General features: G+C 41.5%; 1 protein-coding gene across 2 annotated transcripts; it reads right to left on the bottom strand.

Annotated features, from left to right (window-relative positions):
- Positions 1 to 4,173: 4,173 nt before the first annotated feature.
- Positions 4,174 to 19,765, bottom strand: RHOH (ras homolog family member H). 2 transcript variants are annotated; one of them, XM_072862445.1, is made up of 2 exons: positions 19,547 to 19,765; positions 4,174 to 4,976 (listed from the first exon to the last, which is right to left on the bottom strand). In XM_072862445.1, the coding sequence occupies exon 2, from the start codon at positions 4,747 to 4,749 to the stop codon at positions 4,174 to 4,176; it is 576 nt and encodes a 191-aa protein (XP_072718546.1). In that variant the 5' UTR covers positions 4,750 to 4,976; positions 19,547 to 19,765. The 2 variants fall into 2 exon arrangements, with proteins under 2 accessions (XP_072718546.1, XP_072718547.1); XM_072862446.1 differs by lacking the exon at positions 19,547 to 19,765 and adding an exon at positions 18,369 to 18,425.
- Between the last annotated feature and the right edge of the window lie 174 nt (positions 19,766 to 19,939).

The raw sequence follows: 19,939 nt of genomic DNA, 5'->3' as shown, positions 1-19,939 counted from the left end.
GCATTAGCTAGTATGCGTTCAGGCACCTTAGCAATCACAGAGTACCCACAAAAATTACACCAATATTTGCAAACTCTTAATTGCAAATATCAGGCAAAACAGTATCAGTTATATCTAACAAGCTTGAATAATTTCGCATATGAAAAACTGGGGGGAAGGGAAGATCTGAAACGTATTTTTATTATTTATTCTTAGAAAATATATTTTATGCTACAGACCAAGTAAGTATAAAAAGGCTGGGAAATCTGTATTTAAAATAATGTAATATGTACTCACCACATTTTGCGAATTACTAAAGGAAAAGACTTCTTTTTTTCTGCTAAAAGAATAGTTTCTGATTTAAATCACAATTGCATATCTATTAAACTTTTTATCCAACTTGCAGAATTCGGTAAAACAACTAGTGATCCAAAATGACTTTTTCTGTCAAAATGAGAAGTCAGACACTGATGAAAATAACAGCGGTATTGCTGTTCTCATTTTAAGTTCCAAGTATTTTATCTTTTTTTTTTTTAACTTTTAACCTATTTTTATAGCAAGTGAAAGTAAAATTAGCAACGGAGCAACAAACTGAAAGGGATCTGTTTGAGAAGACAGAAAGGGAACTTTTGGGCAAGGTCTCTTCCCTTAGCTGAACAGCTCGACCCCACTGAGGCGAGACTGCACATTGTTTCGGTCTCCCCCAACCTGCCGTTTCTCAGAGCAAAAGAAGTTGAAAGTTAACAAGTGTGCCCAGCTGTCGTTTGAATGTATTTTGAATATTAGAGCCAGATTTTTACCACCGAGCCGTGCCCAGGGATCCTGTTGCCCAAGTAACACTAGCAAAACCACCCTGGCGGGGTTTCACGGGAGCTCTCGGCGGTCCCTCGCCGTTCCCACCACGGGCAGCACGGCTGCAGTTGTGCGAGCCCCACCCCAATAAGGCGTTTGGCTGAGTCTTCTGCTGAGTTCTGCTATGTCCAGATTTCACTCTCTGCATTTGAGCTGCCACGCTTTTGGAGCACATCAGTTCTATAGCTCAGGGAAAGCTGCATAATTACAGACACTAAAATAATGTGCTTCACAGTTTGTTCCCAGTGAAAAGTGCCTTTTAGCTTTGAGAGTCTGAAAATAACCAGGCTGTGAAAATTGGAACTGTTTTTTTCACGTAGCACCAAACCAAAATCCCCCTGTTACTTTATCCTCTCTCCAATTTGATTTTAAAAAGCAGCCAGCTTTTGGTGGCCTCACCCTTTGCACTGGCTCTAGGATGCACAATCAAGAGTATGTCAAGCCACCCCAAAATTCCCTGTGCATCCTGTATCGTCAGCTCAGGCGTCTCAGGGAAGCCTATCCACTTTGCTTCACTGAATTGCAAGCAAACCTTGAATTCTTCAGTTTGCAATACATCGTAACAAGCCCTGTGACGCAAATACGGATGAGATGGGATTTTCAGACATGGTGTGATTCTGGAGTGCATCTTCATCTGGCTTTGTCTGATACAACAGCTCTCTGGAGCCTTCTGGTCCCTGAATACCGGCATCCCGTGGCAGATACCACAACACAGCATCCTAGCCTCGCGGTTACTGTTCTTCAACACATAAAAACAGCAGCATGAACTGTTGTAAACAAAGCTTAACCCACAGAAAAAAAGACCATTTAATAGAACATGCTGGCAAAAATATGTCTCAAAAAAAGTTGAAACCAGGTATTAAATCTGTTAGTGGAGTGGGGACCATAACAAAAATGTCCATGATTGTAACAGATTTGAAGATGCACAATGTGACATTTTGCATGTGATCTTTAATGTTCAAACAGTAACAATGGTTAATTTTAAATTAGGGTTACAAAAACCAAAACCTTCAGTGAAGAGGCATTGCAAGAGTTGAGATGTGGAAACATATTTCTTCCAAAAGCCAAAAGGTTTTTAACCGAGGACTGCAAATACCTAGCTGCTTGTGTAACTCTGCATAAGTATCACACCGCTCAGGTTCTTTTACAAACATGTCAGTTTTAGTGTTTCAGGGGGCAAAGGACTTGCAATCAACATGTGAAAAGAAAGAGAAGTAGGAAAGAGAAGAGTACAGAAAAGATGGGCGGTGATGGGAGCCCTTGTCTCCTGTGCTCGCATGCAGAAGCTTGTAAAGATTTAAAGCAGATATGAAAACCTCACATGAGACCAGTCTGGTTTAATGACCAGAAGCCTCCCTTACAATCAGGTCGATGAGCGGTAAATATGCACCAGCCTTGGAGCTGGCGGGACGATCACAACATCAAGTGTCCTGTGCACCACTGCTCTCAGTGCAAATACCTGCTCACCTACATCACAAGTGAGATAATCTCTGGGATTCATAGGAGGGGAATGATTTAATTTGGAATTTCTCTTTGTAGAGAACTCAGAGGTAGAACAGCGTATGGAGAACAGCACCCAACCAGTTTTTCAGGGACAAACTATAGACAGATAAGATCTGAGCTATAGTTTATTTGCTTAGTTGGGTAACTCCTGAAGTCCCACCTTGGATTTGAACCAGACAAGCCACTGCATCCATTCCTGTTGAAACACATGAGTCAGGGCTCCGTCAAAACAGACACAGGTCATTCTCTTGGGATCCAGCGGAGAGAGAATCATCCTACTGTGCTGTGTGCCATCTTTTATGGCACCATGCTATAAGCCCCTCAAAAGGTCAGTTCTGAGCTAGCTGAAGGACAGGGAAAGGGAGAATAAAAATCTGACTGCACTAAGAAATCCCCCAGGGGATTCCTTCTGTGGGCAGCAGAAACCTTGGAATGAGACAGATCTGCAAGACCTGAGATGGTGCGGGCAGAGGGGACAGATAACTTGAGGAGGAGGAGAACACTACAACTCAGGAGGAACATACAGCAGCGTGTGTTGACCCCACTCCATCTTCCGGCAGAGTTCTCTTACACACCTGGAGTTTCCACCTCCTTAGCCTGGCTTTCTGTGCAGGAGGGTAGCTTGGCCTAGGTAGATACATCAAGATTTGACTCTTAGACTTGCCAGGCTCCCCAGGATGGAAAGCCTGTTTCAGTCTTATTTTGATACAACCCAGGCAGTTATACTTAGTATGCAAAGTAAAAAAAAAAGTTATTTAGCCATTCTAAACATGCACATTCAACATTGCCATGTACTTAATTTTTTACTATAGTAGGTGACTGGTTTCACTAAAACCGCTGTTTAGAAAAGTGTACTAAAAATACTTCGAGAATTTTAGTGCTCATGAAAAAATACCTTTCGTCCCTGGAAACTGAAATCTTTTGCCTCCAGAATTATGGCAGGGACAACAGAGGTCATGACAGCACAGGCTCGTCTCTGCCACCCCAACCGTATGTCTAAACCAGCCCTGACTGCAAGCCAGACTTTCTGGAGTTGTAACTAGGTGAGGTCTAGGAAGAATCAGGTTAGTTCCCTCCTGGTTCATCCCATCTTTGACCATATTGCTGAGGAACAAGACTAAGATAACAAATCTCACAAAGCCACAGGATGGCTGTCAAATGTCACTAAGTTTTGATCACTCCTATGCTGGACGTACTGGATTTGATTACTGTTATGCAGTGACTCGGGCATGTCTAAGAAGTGCTAGGCTTGCCTGCAGGCCATTTATTATATGGATAGGACTATTCGCTTCTGCGGTTCGCTAGAGGAAGAACGTCCAAAATATGAAAACAAACTGTCAGGATTTTACAACAACATATACAAGAGTCTTTTAAATAGAATACACAGTGGTCACATTTTATACACAAAGTTTTTAAAGTAAAAAAAAATCTCCACATGGACAGACATGTCGAGAGGTGGGGGTTGATCCAGGCAGAAGTTTGTCATTAAATAAATGCAGACAAACCAACAACTGAGGAACATCAACAACAACAACAACAAAATCAGTACAGCTATTATGTGCACATCTCCAGGCTAGGCCCGCTCCAGTCCAGGCTAGCAAAGTCCAAAGACAGGCTTGTGAATAAGGGCATGAACCTGCACCTCTCGTTTTTCAAGACAGCGCCCACGTGTGCTGGGGGGGAGCCGATCAGATAGGATGCACATCTGTCTCACTAGGGGCACCTGCACTGTGGTCCTGCCAGGAGTCCTCCTTTGATTAACCTCCCATTCTCTCTGCTGCAGTATCTTTGCGCAAAGACAGAAAGAACGAACGCGGGCAAAACCACTGCTGACAGTCCTCAAAAGATCTTGCACTCATTAATGGAGAAGAGTTTCCTCCTGTTCTGCCTTTTGGCTTGATTGACTGCTGTCCGCACGGCGTACTCAAACACCTGCTGCACCCCTCGGTTGTTGAGGGCAGAGCACTCCAAATAGCCTTTGGCTCGCACGTCCTGGGCGAGCCGCTTCCCGTCTATCGGGCTGATGCAGGACGAGCGGTAGGGCCCTGTGTCGCGCTGGTCAGTCTGAGTAGCCACTACCAAAACGGGGATGCGGGGCAAATGGCTGCGGATCTCACCGATCCATTTGTTCCTCAGGTTCAGAAAGGAATTGTGGTTTGCCACCGAGTAGCACATTAATACCACATCTGCCTGTTGGTATGAGAGGGGGCGAATACTTTTGAAGGCATCGCTGCCAGATGTGTCCCAAAGACCTAGGCTAATCTGTACACCATCCATGAAGACGTCCACTCCGGTATTTTCATATACGGTGGGTCTGTAGTCATCTGGAAAAGTCTCAGAGGTGAAACGTACCAAGAGAGATGTTTTCCCCACCGCAGAGTCTCCCACCAGGACACACTTGACTGAATCCAGCATTTTATTAACGTCCAGGGCCAAGACCGCCGTCTCAGCACAGCAGGAGTGGGATGGAGAGATGCAGTGGTCTCGGGCACTCTCTAGATAACTTCCATTTGGTGAGAAACCATTCAGATCTCTTTACTTCTTAAGGCTTGATTGTATCACTTGAGTCTAAAATCCCCTTTTCTCCCACACGGCTCTGTGGTGCTGTTGGTTTTAATTCTTCAGTGCGTCAAATGACGTTTCTGGAAGAGTAAAAATGAAATATAACATTTATAACCCACAGAGAACAGACCATTCTTCATCAAGATAAAGCCACCTGGACATGTCTTCGGACAGCCATGGCGAGTACCCCACATCAAGGATGCTGAACCTTGCCATTCCCTCCCAGCCAGCTGTGTGTGTAGCAGCCATTCACGTAAATAACCTTCCTGCTGCTCCATGGGGGCTAACAGTCCCAACACCTCTGCCATTCTCCACTGACACCAACTATTTTTTCCCTCCAATTGTCTAAAAACCTAATCAAATCAATTTAACTTTGGTATAACTGCTGTTAACCTGCTTTTAGTGGGACATTTCCTACCTCTGACTTTCACCAAGACTGCCAAACTCCTGAATCCCTCTTAACCGATCAGTTCCAATTCCCTTGAAAAAGTGCCCATGCTCTCTAGAGGTCGTCAAGAGAAAAAAAGCCCTCCACTAACTGGTTTGACTATTTAAGCAATCCTACAATGAACAGTAACACAAAGCCACTTATGACAATGAGGAAGCAAAGACTTCAGGTGTGAATCTTGAGCAACATGAACTTTAACGGTTTTTAAAAGCAATGAAGGATTCACAGCAAAAATACCAAAAAGTTCAATTTTTTTCTTACAAATCACTTTCAGCAAGCAAGAAGCACAAGCCAAAGAAAGCCACACCACCAGTGCTTGCCCCAGTCAAACAATTTAGTTTGAAGGGGATACAGCTGCCCTGACATTTACTCTGTTGTAAAACTGAACTCTTCAGAGTGTGTAATTGCTTTTGAGCTCCTGCCAGCATTCAGTCAAATTTTCCTATTTTGAAAGCGTTTGCCTCTTCCCCGCTAGCTGTATGCAAGATTCATTGCTCACGCAGGGCGACACACAAGATGCTGTGAAAATCACTAACTGCAAAACTGAAGGCAAATTAGTTCTGCTCAACAAAAGTAATTATAAAAAGTATCACTGCATAATTTCAAAATGTCCTGTGTATGTTACACAAATAATATGTTTCTGTCTCCTTCATGTATGAAGAGAGAAGTCACAGCTTAAGGTTATTTGCACAGAAATGAATGATGGCCACAAAAAGCATATACTCTACATTACTGTAATGCTCTCCAATGTCATTACCCTAGCCCCCCCTACCACCACCACCCCACCTCGCAATTTCTAGTACACTCAAAGCTTTGGCTTACTCCACAAAGGGGAAAAACAAAGGAAAAGAAGAGAAAAGCGCTAGATGAGCTTAGAGAGAACATTTTACAGGCACTGACAGCTGCTACTGGCAACTCCCCTGCTTTCATTTTGCAGCGGGGCAGTGCCCTACCTCCTCTCGTGCTGCCAGCACACCTGCATCTCTCCCACCCGACGCACCAGCCGAAAGAAGATGTGTCAACGGCTTGGCTTGGCCGGAGCATGCTGTTTTATAGAGGCGGCGCCAAGCCTGCGGGGCAGTCCTCGTGCGTACTTGAGTTACCGGTATCTAGAGGAGTCGTTGCAACAGACGGCGCTTCCTGGTCTGCCAGCACGACCGTGCTCTCGCCACCTCAGCTCGTTTCTAGGAAGTGGGATGGAGGCCAAGGCCAAGGCCGCTTCACGGCATTCCTTGTCTGCCGGGAAACAAGCTGCTCCGTGAATTTAAGTTTTGTTGGCAGCAGCTGGAAATTTGCTTTTAAAGGTTCGGTAGGTCTAACTCCACTGCCTCACCTTCTGCATTCCCCAAACAAGCTCTCAAGAGAATAAACAAAATACACCTATGAAAAACTGGAAAAGTATATGCAGGATAGACAGCCCAATTACTTAAATGCATCATCATCTTTCCTTCAGGGTGTTCTACTTCAAAATTGTGTCAGCAGTACAGTTTTAAAACACCACAATTCACCACAAGCCGGTAGCGTATGATTCAGACAAAACTGTGTGCTCCCAGGAGAAAGTTAGCATGTACCAAGTCTCCTTTTCAGAACAAACATTTATTTGGCACAAGTAGTCCCTAATGCCTTCAGGCTCATTATTTTCTGTGTATTTGAATGTTGGGGAAAATAAGGATGTCTGAAGCATGACTTTTGCTATTTCATAAATGCCAGAACAGAGAAAGACCGATAAAAGGATTGTTCTCCTATTCAGCTTGTTGATTACCAGGTCTGATTACGTTGGCTATTTTGAAAGTACGTACGTAAATTATTAAAGACTAAAAAAGATCTTAAGGCCTAGTGAATATGGCTGGTCGACACACACAATAACAAAAGCTGAAATATTCCACCACAACACTGTGGAATTGTTTTCAAAGCAAATGATATTGTTCTACAATCCATTGATGAATAAAAATGAACAGTATATAACAAGGTCCATATTCTGGTCCTGTGGACAGATTGCCATCAGTGGTCCTGATCTTGCTTTTGTTCACAGCCATTTGGAGTTCATGTGCCTCCATATATAGTTGGAACTACATATGTGCATGCTGAAGATATATTTTTAATTATGCACATAGCCTGTCCTTGACACAGCCTCAGGGTAAGAGCAGTATTAGTGTATTAAACTAATTATGCAAGTTCACCTCAATTAATGGAAAACTCTTTAGATTAAATGTCAACAGAAGACAATGTCCTTTAAAGGACAGGCCAGTACTGGGCAATTCTACACATCAGTATACAACCAGTTGTGTAAATATTTGCAAAAGCTTTGGTTCCTTTCTCTCATATTATATACTACGGTCTTGGTCTGACAGTACAGCATGCTACAGCCATTAAAAGACTGCACAGAATCTTCTGATCACAGGTAGTAGAGTCTAAGCTGCTGATGGATTTTTTTTTCCCCCAACAATGTGGTTTTCTAAATTTTACTAACTTTATCACATCCATTTTGGATCTGGAATTCCAGATATAAACCTGTATCTTCTTTTACATTACTTTGGTTTGTGCTTTCATCACGCGTAACGAGAAAATTTTATTTGAATAATTAGGTGAGAGCTTTTATAGTACTATTAAGTATAAGAATAGATGTCTAATTCTGATGCAGTCATTCTGAATAGTGACCTTTAATAAACTTTGGGATTAACCTCAAATAAAATTCTTGCACAGTTTTAGATAGAGGACTGTTTTTTCAACTGTATCATATTGTCTCTGTAACTAATGCAACAGTTATTTTCTTTGCTTTCCTATTTTTGTTCCTTCTGTCTTTGGAATACAGAGCCTTGGCACTGGTGTGTGGTTCCAGAGCCCTCGGACTTCACTGACGACATGAGCACAATAAGCCGTACAACAGCCGCTCTCCGGGCACTGCCCATCCTGCACCTCAGGAATCTCACGCAAGTAAATGCCTCGCACTTGATCACAAATGAATATGATACGGAGAGGGTGAGCGGTGTTAGCAACCTGTAACGCGATGGGATGGGAAGAGGAGCACAACAGCACTAAGCTCTTTGCAGGTGGAGGATTCAATCCCATGAAAAACTAATCTAATATTTGTTGAAACAATTCTACCAACAAAGGAAAGCAGGACTGTGTGTGTCAGAAGGGGTAAGTTTATCAACTGAACCAAATGGGATTTTCATTTATGCCAGGAATGCCTCTGGCATCTACTATAAGATCATTGTGAGCATGGCTCACTATGGCTAAACATCTGCAGGAGATGGACAGTGTCTTATCGTAGGGGAAAATAAAAAGAGTCAGGAACTCCTAATTTCAAAACCTATCCTGGATATTGATTGTGCACCCTCGGGTAGGCTGGGATTTGGAAGGAATTAGCTCATACGTAAACAAAGCACGCAGGCAAGACAACAGGCTTTTTAGATCAGGCAGTCACAAAAAGCTTCAGAGAGTTAAAGCAATTAACACACTAACTATTATTGCCATTATCCGGTCCCTACCACAATTACATCTCAGCGCAGTTCCTGTTGATACGAGGATAAGAGCAGGCTAATTTTTCTTCTCTATCATGTTGATTATAAACACTGCTCCTTCTAACTGCACTGCAGATACACAAAAACTCTCCTTGCATCTCTTAGTAGAGGCTCTTGAGGAGAGGAAGGAGACATGGAGACTACCCTTACTGACCAGAACAGCGCACAGCTTTACACCTTCGCCTCCATGGGTGCAGTGGGTGCTGCACGGCAGTCGGGGCCTGAGAACAGCTCCTGCGAGCAGAAGGAGAGGGAGGAGGAGGAGGGCTGACAGGAAATCAAGATAGGGCAGAGATGCCATTGCCTGCTTAGGGGCAGCACCCAGAAGGTGCAGCAGGGAGACGACTGGCCCCCGTGACAGAGACGCCGCGGCCGCTGTGGATTCAGTCTGGATGCTCAGCTAGGTCACCAGGTTGCCAAGGTCATGCTACCTTGTTTTTAACTCTGTGGGTGAGTTGTACTTCCTCCATTCAGATACAAACCCCCAGACTGCTGCACAGGCCTTTGCTGCTACAGCACAGGGCTACTGAAAACTAGTACATCAGCTGTCGGCCATCTGGAGACTGCAGCTGGTCTGCAAGAAAATGGCCCCGTGCTGCAAAGTTTCCTGTCGTGCATTCATTAAGCTGGTGCTCTGACATTTGTGTTAGCTGCCTCCTGGTTCGTAAATGCACTTTAAGATGATTTTGATCTATAGCACTAAGTGGCCCTGGTCTTGCCAGTCTGGGAAACAGCCTCCCTCCGCCTCAGACAGTGCCCCAGACGCTGGCAGTGTCCGCGTTTCAGCCCATAGCGGCATTCAGTGGTGGTACCGCTGCCATGAAGGACAACTGGCTCACAGCCTGAACCTTTGCAAGGTGCTGCATCTTCTCCCAGAACTACTCCACCAAAGAATCTGCGTTCAACTCATTCACTTTCCAAGGAGCCTACCACAGGGTCCATCTTCATTCTCTGGCCCAAGAGCAAGATGGCAGGTTATTCCATTGGCAGAATGCTTCGGCTCTCTGGTATGTTTATGATACCGACGGATTACTTGCCAGGCTACCTCTCAATGTGTTTTTGTATTTTAAAGAATTGAGAGGATGCCTAGAAGCTTGGATGAGAGCTTTTATATAGACATTTTATCCTTAAGTACAATCATACCTGCAATGGGTTCCTAAAGTTAGAAGAGCAAGCAACATGCAATGAACCCATATTTTCAAAGCCAGGATGTCTTGCCATCTCAAAAACAACCTTCTTCCAGCATTAAAAAAAATTGCAGACATAACAACTTCGAAATTTTTCTTTTACTCCCTTATTCACAAAACTGAAATCCTGTTCCTGTTTTCAAATTTCAGTGCTTTGGTTTGAAAAAATACAAAACTAATTTTTTTTTTTTTAATTTCTAATTTATGAAATTTAAAGAAAATGGACAACCACTTTCTTAGGAGCCTTTGGAAAAAATCACTTCTGGATCAAGACAACAACTGAAAATTTAAACCTCAGTTTCTTTCTTTGGCAATTTTAACAACTGAAATGGAAGAAAAGGATTTATGATCAAATATTCAGTCATCTTGCCAACTTTATTATTAGCAAGGGAACTCAAGTCATCAGATTTAAAGGAAATGCGCTCATATTGAGGCTGGGGGATCTTGCTATAAAATAATGACAAATACAGACCAATGTTGTTTAGAAGATGAAATTAGACATTAAGTCCTAGTACAGGGATGAAAGCTTTCCATATAAGAAAATGTACATATTTACACACATGCTTACACACTGCACATACATATAAAGCTGTACAATTAGATAAATTAAAAATTGCTAGTTCATTACTTTAGTAATAGTATCTATAATTAATATATATAAGCAATGGATAATGACGTGTCTAAAGATCTATTCAATTTACTACAGTCACTGAGAAAAACTATTTAACTCTCATTTTAATTACCCAGTTAGACAAAAGAAATATTTCTCTTCAAGAACCCTGTAGCTGTGACTAATCACACCTTGATTCAACTACTTACAAACTAAACATGAACACAAATGATTAGAACCACTCCAAAAATTAACAAAAAGTCTGTAAGACTCTCATGTATTGGTCCGAGATCCTAAATTCAGTAGAAGTCAATGAGATCTGGCAGTGCTAAGTACCCACTTCAAAATTCAAGCCAATGGTCTGAAGTAATTTTTCTCCACATTTATGGCATGACATTGTAAATTACGGACTATGTGGCATTCATGGCACTATAGGGCATTTTCAAAAGTGACCCATTTTCAGTATAAACATTGCATCCTCTCCAAAATAAAATCTGGGTAAATTGAGTGTAGGAAAGTAGCCCTGTCACAGAGGACCAGCTCATGTGCTGTTCTCAGTCTGATCCAATATCCTCCAAAGTCAGAAGAAATGGAGTGGCATGTCGTGCCCGGAGCGTGGCACATGCCCTTGCACTTACCGAGCGTTTCCCTTCTGCAAGATACTGGGTATGTCACCTTCCTTTCCCACCCTTCCCTGTGATAATTTGTCTTCTCTGCTCTTAAACAGAGAAGAAATTCTTCTTAAGTCGCACTGCAGATACAGCCATACATGGAGCAGCTGGTGTGCAAATGTCACACGTGTATGTTCGAGCACAGAAGTTCGCCAACCATCTGTCCGTCTGCGTTCCGTCATAGTCTCTGTTTTTGTACACACACACATACATATATATATGTATATATATATTCACCACTGACACAGAACTACTTTTGGGTCCAGATGGGGATACAGATACGCTTGCAGATGAACATGGATAAAGCGCTACGCGCTGACTATAGCACTATCACATGTATATGAAAAGTCACTCTGTCTATCAGAATGGACTCCCAGTTCAAAAGTAAATTTCCACCCAAGTCTAACTGCATTGGAGCCAAACTGAAGGACTGATACTATAAAATGCTTGATATTGAAGTAATTGACTTCAATGAGACTACTGTGTGTGTAGAATTATTCACATGTGGAAATATTTGCAGCTTTGGGCCCCAAACCACTTCAAATTTTTCATGCCACATCCTCTTTTAACACAGTTCACCTTTCTTGAAGTTTAAGACGAATCAAAAAGGCACTTACAACATATTTTTGTAGATTTTTTTTACAGGTTTAACTCTTCAAAATCTCCTCAAATTTTTTTGGCCCACAAAATGTGAAGTCCTCTTTTATTTGCAACCTGCAACAATGATTGTGTTCTCTTTCCAGAAAGCCTAGCCCTTTCCCTGTTTCTGTTTGGGGATTTTTTGACCATCTGCAGATACGGGCATAATCATCATGAAGTATCCATTTCCCTTTCATACACAACTAATATTTGTTAGCTTTAAATAAGCATTTATAATTTCTTGCAGAATTATGCATTATTTGCTAGACTGGATGCATAGAAGTGTATATGCATATATATATATATATATATATACACATGCAAAAACATCAAAAATAAATCAGTGTACATTTCAAAACATAACTATTGCAATAATGAATCTATACATCCTGTACAAAAAATATGACATCCATATGTACATGTGTTTGTATGTCTATATACATGTATAGACATGTATATATACATACACTGGTACTATATATACACATACACTGATACTATACATACACTGATATACACATATATACTATACATGTATAGTATATACTACATATGTATATATACATATACATATATACATATGTATATACTACATATATCTCTATACTACGTATGTATATATAGTATGTATACATATATACTACACATGATATATACACTATACACTGATATATACATATACTGATACATTTGCAGAAGACTTTGCTACAGATTGCTATACAAAACAGATGCATATTCAGTGTAAGAGATCTTACCATCATTTGAAAACCTGCATACATACTGTGCACCAAAGAATGGATGCATTATTGAAATGACCATGGTCTTTGAATTACTTTATTTCTACATATAGGTACACATGTGTATTTGTATACACATGAGCAGAAACGGCCGCTGTGCTAAATCTGGATTTCCAGTAACATAGGTATATAACTGACAGATAATAGTCTTACACACACACAGGAATTACATAGTCACACATTGTAAACAATTACATTTCTACTCCGTATGCGGCCGTTACATTTTTTAGGCACATCTTTACAATATACTACAATGATTTGTTTTTAAGGAGATGTGTAGATTTATATTAAATCATGCAGATGTGTAACTCGGTAAAATGTTAAAACTAACAACCTGGCAACTCCACATACACACTTGCATTTACTGGCAAAAGGGCTTCCTCTGTTTTGGAGCCTGCGTCGAGCCCACTGTAGTGGAGAGGGCTGACTGCAGGGTGTTCCGGCTCTAACGTGGGGTAGGACTGCGCTCCTCTCCCTGGTTTGCACAGTATGTGATCTTCTTGACTGGGTCCCTTAAACCCTAACAAGTAATCAATATTAACAGTACAGCTAATATAGGAAGGATGCAGGTGATGTAACATCCTCCCCAATGTTAAGAAGTCTTTAAAAAATTGTCCTACCATTTCTCCACTGCCCTCCACAGATCCCTTGCAAGATCTCCAAGGTTACTTTCAGAGGCCTATTCAGGTTTAACTTTGCTCTGGTTTTATAAAAGGCCTACCACAAAACAAGGAGACTCTCAAGCCCAGATCTTCTCCCCCTAACATCAGGGTGAGGAGAAGGAGGTTCTCCATGTTCATTAAGTTATGTATTTGCAGAAGTTTGATTTCAGTGGGAGGTAAAGGTGGAGGAGGAAAATATTAGTTAGAACAGAATTATCCAATGTTTGATGGAAGATTATTTTTGCATATTTTGTGATAAGAATAAAATGTGATGAATGTATAGGTGTTTTGAGCAGCAAATAATGATGCTTCTGTTGATCAAACAATTCAGAATAATGACTTCTTGCTAAAACATATTGATTTTTTTTTATTTGGGAAGAAGCGTATTTACTGCCTGTCACTGTTCAGTTTTGCTGTGATGAATGTTAAACTTCTCAAGTTAATGAGCAAAGCTAGTAAAGTAAGCAGCAATAACTTGGGTGGTTATTTATTTTATTACACTGAGAAACTGGCTGACAATTTTAGCTTTTCCCCTTAGAATTGCCAGCAACAAAAAGCTTTTTCTTGTCTCTGTATATATTAGGCTGTTTAAAATCGTAGTTTAGATTTCAGCCAGAGGGAAACTGCCATCTTTTTAAGTTCATTCTTAAACTTTGTGCGTGCACGCATGTACATTAAAATGTTAAAAATTTGGAGGGCTTGCTTGGAAATAATTTCAATCACTTTTCAAGTAGAAGGTGCAATACAAAACATACAATTACCATAACTTTTCCTGCAGTTGTCGATTTAAGGTCTTTGTCCTTTTAATTTGTTTTATAAACTAAAAAAGGACTTGCCTTCCACAATCTATCCCACAACTCAGTATTCATGCACTGTACCCAGCACAAAGATAAAATAAGAGTTAATATGTATTTACAGGACAGGTAGGAAAATATTTTTTCTCACTATGTAGCCTCCCTAGGATTCCTTAATTATAGTAAATTAAATTAAACAAAATAAGTGGGCATGCCTACTTGCCTACATGGAATTGCCTATGTCCTATGCTCAGTTACGATTAGAGCCCCATTTCAAGTGAATATGCTTTCAAGATTTCTTCTTTTTTTTCTGGAATTAGCACAAGTTATACCTGGTAGTTCAGTTTTTACATTGATTTATATCTTACACCAACCATATGCCAGAGCAGAACATTTATTTCAAGGCCTGTTTTCCTTCACTTTGCTCCGATTCCGGTATAACCTTAATCTCTTGTCACTTTTATATAAAACATATAATACTGCAGACAGCACTGGGTCATATGGAATAGGTTAAGAGGAGAAAAGCCTCTACTCTTTACCACCAAAAGTAATATATAAAACCTTCTTACTCATTCTTCAGTTCAGTATTTTGAGAAGCCATTTCAGATACTTAAAGCTGACATCTATTTGGCTTTCAGTTGGTTTAAAGATCATGCAAATCCCCACACTACAGTAAATCTTAATGCAGAGTTTCTGTTTTTCAGTGGGAAGCATAGAAAGTTTTCCTTGATTTTCTTGATTTTTACATATTTTGCATGAAAATGATCACCCATATGAAAAGAGAGCTATTTTAGGAGAGCTACGTTTGAACATTATGAGAACACTTCCCATGCTTTATTTTTGAATCCTGGCAGGCTTGATTCAAACTAAGAGATATTTTACCCAATGGCTTTGCGTCCGGAATTAAAATTCCACTGAAATATACATTAATTTTAAAACCTGCATTTAAATTGATGGAAACAAAAGAAATTATGAGGGATTTTTAAGACAGATGTTTTATAATGTATTTTTGTAATGAGAAGAACACAAGCACACAGATGATGAGAGGAAGTTAATAGATAACTCAGTATGTCATTAATTCAATAACTTTGAACTCTAAAGACTTTACCAGTTTTTAAGCACAGTCATTTAATGAATAAAAGGCAAGTTGCAAACTGTGTGTCCACTGGCATGTCTATCAACAAAAGGAAAGAACGGTTTTCTTGCTAGAGTGAGAGGTTTCATATTCTTTCAATGACCACGTGCACAGGAGATGACCAAAAGAGACCCCTAACTACGAAGGGGTCTTGGTCTCACACTTTCGTATTAGGAGAGCCAGTCTTATCTGTAGTTTGCCATAAACCAGGATAACCTTCAAAAGCAACTCAGTGTCACTCATGAGGAAAAGAGATATCACCAGATGGTACAACCTCAAACCGGGCAAGTGTGAGTTATTGAGACTGGTACTCCACGCTCACACTCGCGTGTGACAAGCGGCATCGTGCGTGGTATGTAACCACAGCCCTTCGTGCTGGCTTCTGCCAGGAGAGGTGTTCGTTCCCTTTCCGGAACATGCTGGTCTTTCCTATGTGATAGATCACCACAGCCCCCCGTTGGGGAAACCCCCAGACCATAGCAGAATCCACGTGTGGTTTCCAGAGGGTTCATACATTTTGTCAGGTAAAGACAAGCATGCCAAGTTCAGCGCCACCCTCATCCTTAGGAATTTACACTTCTGCTTGGCTTCTGTAACCAAAGACCAAATGCGATTCCTTGCGCAAAAGAAACACGACGCAGACACAGCGGCAAGTGACTGTGCAGGGTGGGAAAGATCAAAGAATCTGCAAGAAACACAGGGCACAGACACGAGCAGGGCTAGGCACAAGCAAACACTCCCGTACCCGCTCTGCGAGGAACATGCGCACGCAGTAAGTGTTCAGACTGTGTTCCCAGCTATCCTCCAGCTGCTGTGCCAGCAATGACGGCGATCCTCCAGCACAGCCTTCAGCAGAACGTGACTGCTGGGACTATTGCTCCCTGCTACTTTGGCAGCTGCTCATTTTAGACCTGATACACCAAGGTTTTGTACTCGTGACTTCAAGTGCTCACGCTCACTGCTGCATTACAGAGGTTTTGCTGGCTCCAAATGTCTCCCCTTCCACTGCCGACCGACACTTTTGGTGGATTAGGAAGGTTTTCCAGTTCATCACTGACATAAGAATTGAAGCACAACTAAATTCTGCTAAGCGCATATGAAGCTGTATTTGGTTTTGTGGAGAAGAGCTAATGGTAGGCTACAGCCCCCAAATTTTGTTGTTACATCACTTTGTTGTATTTGTGCGATCCTGTCCAGTATTTTAAAGCCGTAATGCTTTAATAGTGGGCTTGAGACAGCTGCAGCCAACTTCCTTTCTTAATTACTATGCTGGGATTATCCCAAGACATTTTTCAGCTGTAAGTAGTGCTCATAGCATGGAAACATTTGAAAACTGCTGATTTAATAAAACCACACACCGCTGGCCAAAAAGTGAGAACCTAATTTGGAAATGATGTTAAGCTGTGTCGCATGATGCCCGAAATGTCACATTAAGACTTTGAAAAAGGCAAGTTTCACAGTTACTTCTTTTACTTCTTTTCAAACCATAATCAAAAGCATTATAAAAAAATCTTCAATTTTTCGTTGTATGGTCAATGCCAAATTGAATTAATGACTTGAACAGTAATATTCAACCATTTCTTAATGAAAACTACAAAATCACAGCACCAACATTTTACAGAGAAAACGAGGGTGTTTGCTTTAGAGAGAAGAGGTATTTTTCATTGAAAATATTTTTCATTTAAAGCTCCTAACACAGCTGCTGCTATGCATCTAGATCTGCACAGCAAAAGCAAGAGGGGAAACAGCAGAATTTAATCTCTCAGCCTGGGTGTCCTCCCAGCTGGTTATCAGAAAGCATCACCAAGAAAAGCTCCTCGGGAGCTTCCGCAGGTGCAGCCCTGCTGCTCTACAAGACAGGCCAGAGGCACAGCCTGCAAGACCGCTACTGCGATTTCTGCTCGTTCGCTGCGTGCTCTGGGTATACTGCAAAGCGTCCACTTACATCTTTAAGGATTTATATGGCTTGCCCCTCGCTGTACAAGAGATTGCCTCCCTGATATCACTGGCACTGGCAGCTGTTACCAGCTGATGGCGTCTTCAGCATCAGTCTCTCGGTTGCTGGGTTTATGCAGCAGGGAGAGTGCTTTCATTTCATCCCCAAATTCATGCTCCCAATGGAGCAGCTGAGCCAGAATCTGTTAAACTTCTAAATATAAACATTTTCTTGAGAAAGCTGGTCACCAGGCTGGAAGAGTATTTCTAGTAACTTTCTGGAAGTATAGCTCCAACTTCATGGTTTTACTGTGCTGCATGTAGCTATAGGGACTGTCTTCTGATTATAGGCAATCATGCAAGGCCTGATGCTCTTCTGCCATGAGGCCATCTCACACTGCTTTGGCACGGTAAAATTCCCTTAAAATGGGATTAAATGACAGTAGTTTACAGCCACTTTGCCCTGCTAATGGATTATGAATTTGTCTTGCTACACATGAGAATCAAGTCAATTTTTAAAATTTTAATTCTTTGCTCTGGAACTTAGATAGCAAGTACAGATTACTTATGAAAACACAGATTCTCTATAAATACAAACCTACTATTTTTCCTAGTTTGTAACACCGAATCTAGTGAATATAAAGCTTGGCATTATGCCCCACCAAGGCCTACTCTCTCAATTTAACATAAAGCAAGTGCATGTGGGGCTTTTCTACCCTGCGGTTCCTGCCCAAGTCTCAAACATGGTATTCACATCAAGTCCGTACATACTTTCTCTGGTAAATTGGACTTCACTTGCGTGATAACATCTTCAGAGCTGTCTTTGAAAAATGAGATTAAATCCCATTCTAAAGTCAAGTAAGTATACATGTATGGTCTTTTCTACTGGAACATTTGTAAACATCCACTGATTCTAAATGGTGGGTTTTGGAAATGTGAAATACAAAGTAGGACAATGCAATGTACAATCGCACCTTATTCTGACAACAGCAGCAGATGGGCATGTACTGACACCAAAAAAATGCCGACAGATCTGCTTGCTAACAACTATCTAATCTCATTCGTCCTACCTTTTTCCTCTGCAAGTATCTTCTTCAGGACAAATCCCGTGTTAAAGTGGGCCTCCTCCAGATGCCACAGCCCCACTCCCATCCCATCCACAAGTGGAAACACGGCTGAAAGAAGTTAGAAAATCTTAAAGCCACATTCAGGTTTTTTGCGGGGACCTGCGTCAGAGGGATGGTTCCGGCCTCTGTGTGCTTCCTCCTCATTCACCTTTTAGATTAACTGCCTCTCATTGGCAATGTGACAAGACCATCCCACCACCACTAGAGCATGGTAAGATGCAGGTTTTGTAAGCAGAATCTAGAAACGGGTGTGCACAGATGTGCACACATGCACACACACACATACTGCTCTCTAAGGGAATCCCACACCATAAGCATGCCACGGTTGGCTCAGAAAGCAGAGGAGAAGAAGCCATGGGGGTGAGACGAAAGCAAAGAGTTACAGCCACAGCCATTTAGATGGCAAACGAAGCCCTTCCATCTCAGAAGGCAGCAGAGGCACTTGTTAGACCCAGCCGGGCCAGGCAGCCACTGGAACCAGAGCCAGTGACAGATATGTTGGCAAATTAAAAACACTTTGAATCTCACTTCAGTCCTAAGAACCTAAATTTCACCTTTCTCAAATTCTCACAATAAAATCTCCACCTAAATTTGCTTGGGAACATTTAAGATGAAGCAGAAGAGTTTTCTCATAACCATGATGTACTTCACAAATGGGGAAGAAAGCCATCCTTTGAGGTGTTGCAGGTTTACACATGCCTCTCTCTCCTGGGTTCATAGTTCATACAACAGCAAAGGGGATCAGAATCAGACCCACCATTTTTAGAGTAATTCCCATTTTCTCTCTGTTTTCTTACATCAGTTAATGTGGAAAATACTGGCATGGCACAGCCCATTACACCCCTCCTTCTACTTTTATACGAGGCCTTTTTACGTTGAAGTGGAAACAAACTCTGGAACAAATTAAAATCCAGAAGATACACGACCTGGGGCAGGATTAGACCATTGTTTAACAGGATATCACAATACTGAGTATTTAACAGATGGTATTAAAAGTAAAACCAATTATGTGAATCAATTTCACAAACTTAATAAAAGTAAAACTAAAGATACTGAATTTGATTCAGAATATCAATTCACATTAAGACATTTAGAAAAAAAAGAAAATGCAAAGAACTCACCACATGCAGGAAGCTGAACACGGCTGTTAGAAATAAACGTTACGGAAGTCAATTACTCTAGACGAGATAGGGGAAGAAAAAAAGAAGAGTGTCGTTCTGTGCTCTTGGCTTTTTCAGATGGACTTTAGCAGATTAGAACAATTATATCATTGAGAGAGGAAAGAAAACCAACTCAACAGGTAACCAGAGACCACTGCCCATACAGGTCAAATTACAGACCCTCGCAACTGGGTCTAGCTCATCCGGAGGCAGCAGTGACAGCAGACCCAAATGTAGTGTGACGAGAAACAGCGGAGTGGTTTAGGGTAAGTCAGCTTCCTGGTGAGAGCTCCTCAGCTCTGCCTGTGTGGGTTTTGTTGTGGGTTGGTATATGAGTGTATATGTCTTTCTGTC

This window comes from Ciconia boyciana, chromosome 5 (genome assembly GCF_034638445.1).
Source record: "Ciconia boyciana chromosome 5, ASM3463844v1, whole genome shotgun sequence".
Taxonomy (NCBI): Eukaryota; Metazoa; Chordata; class Aves; order Ciconiiformes; family Ciconiidae; genus Ciconia; species Ciconia boyciana.
Note: the sequence above shows the minus strand (reverse complement) of the source record. Positions and strands in the feature narration are given on the sequence as shown.

Coding starts and splice junctions, on each gene's coding strand:
- RHOH (XM_072862445.1), bottom strand. CDS start 4,749: ATGCTGGATTCAGTCAAGTGTGTCCTGGTGGGAGACTCTGCGGTGGGG.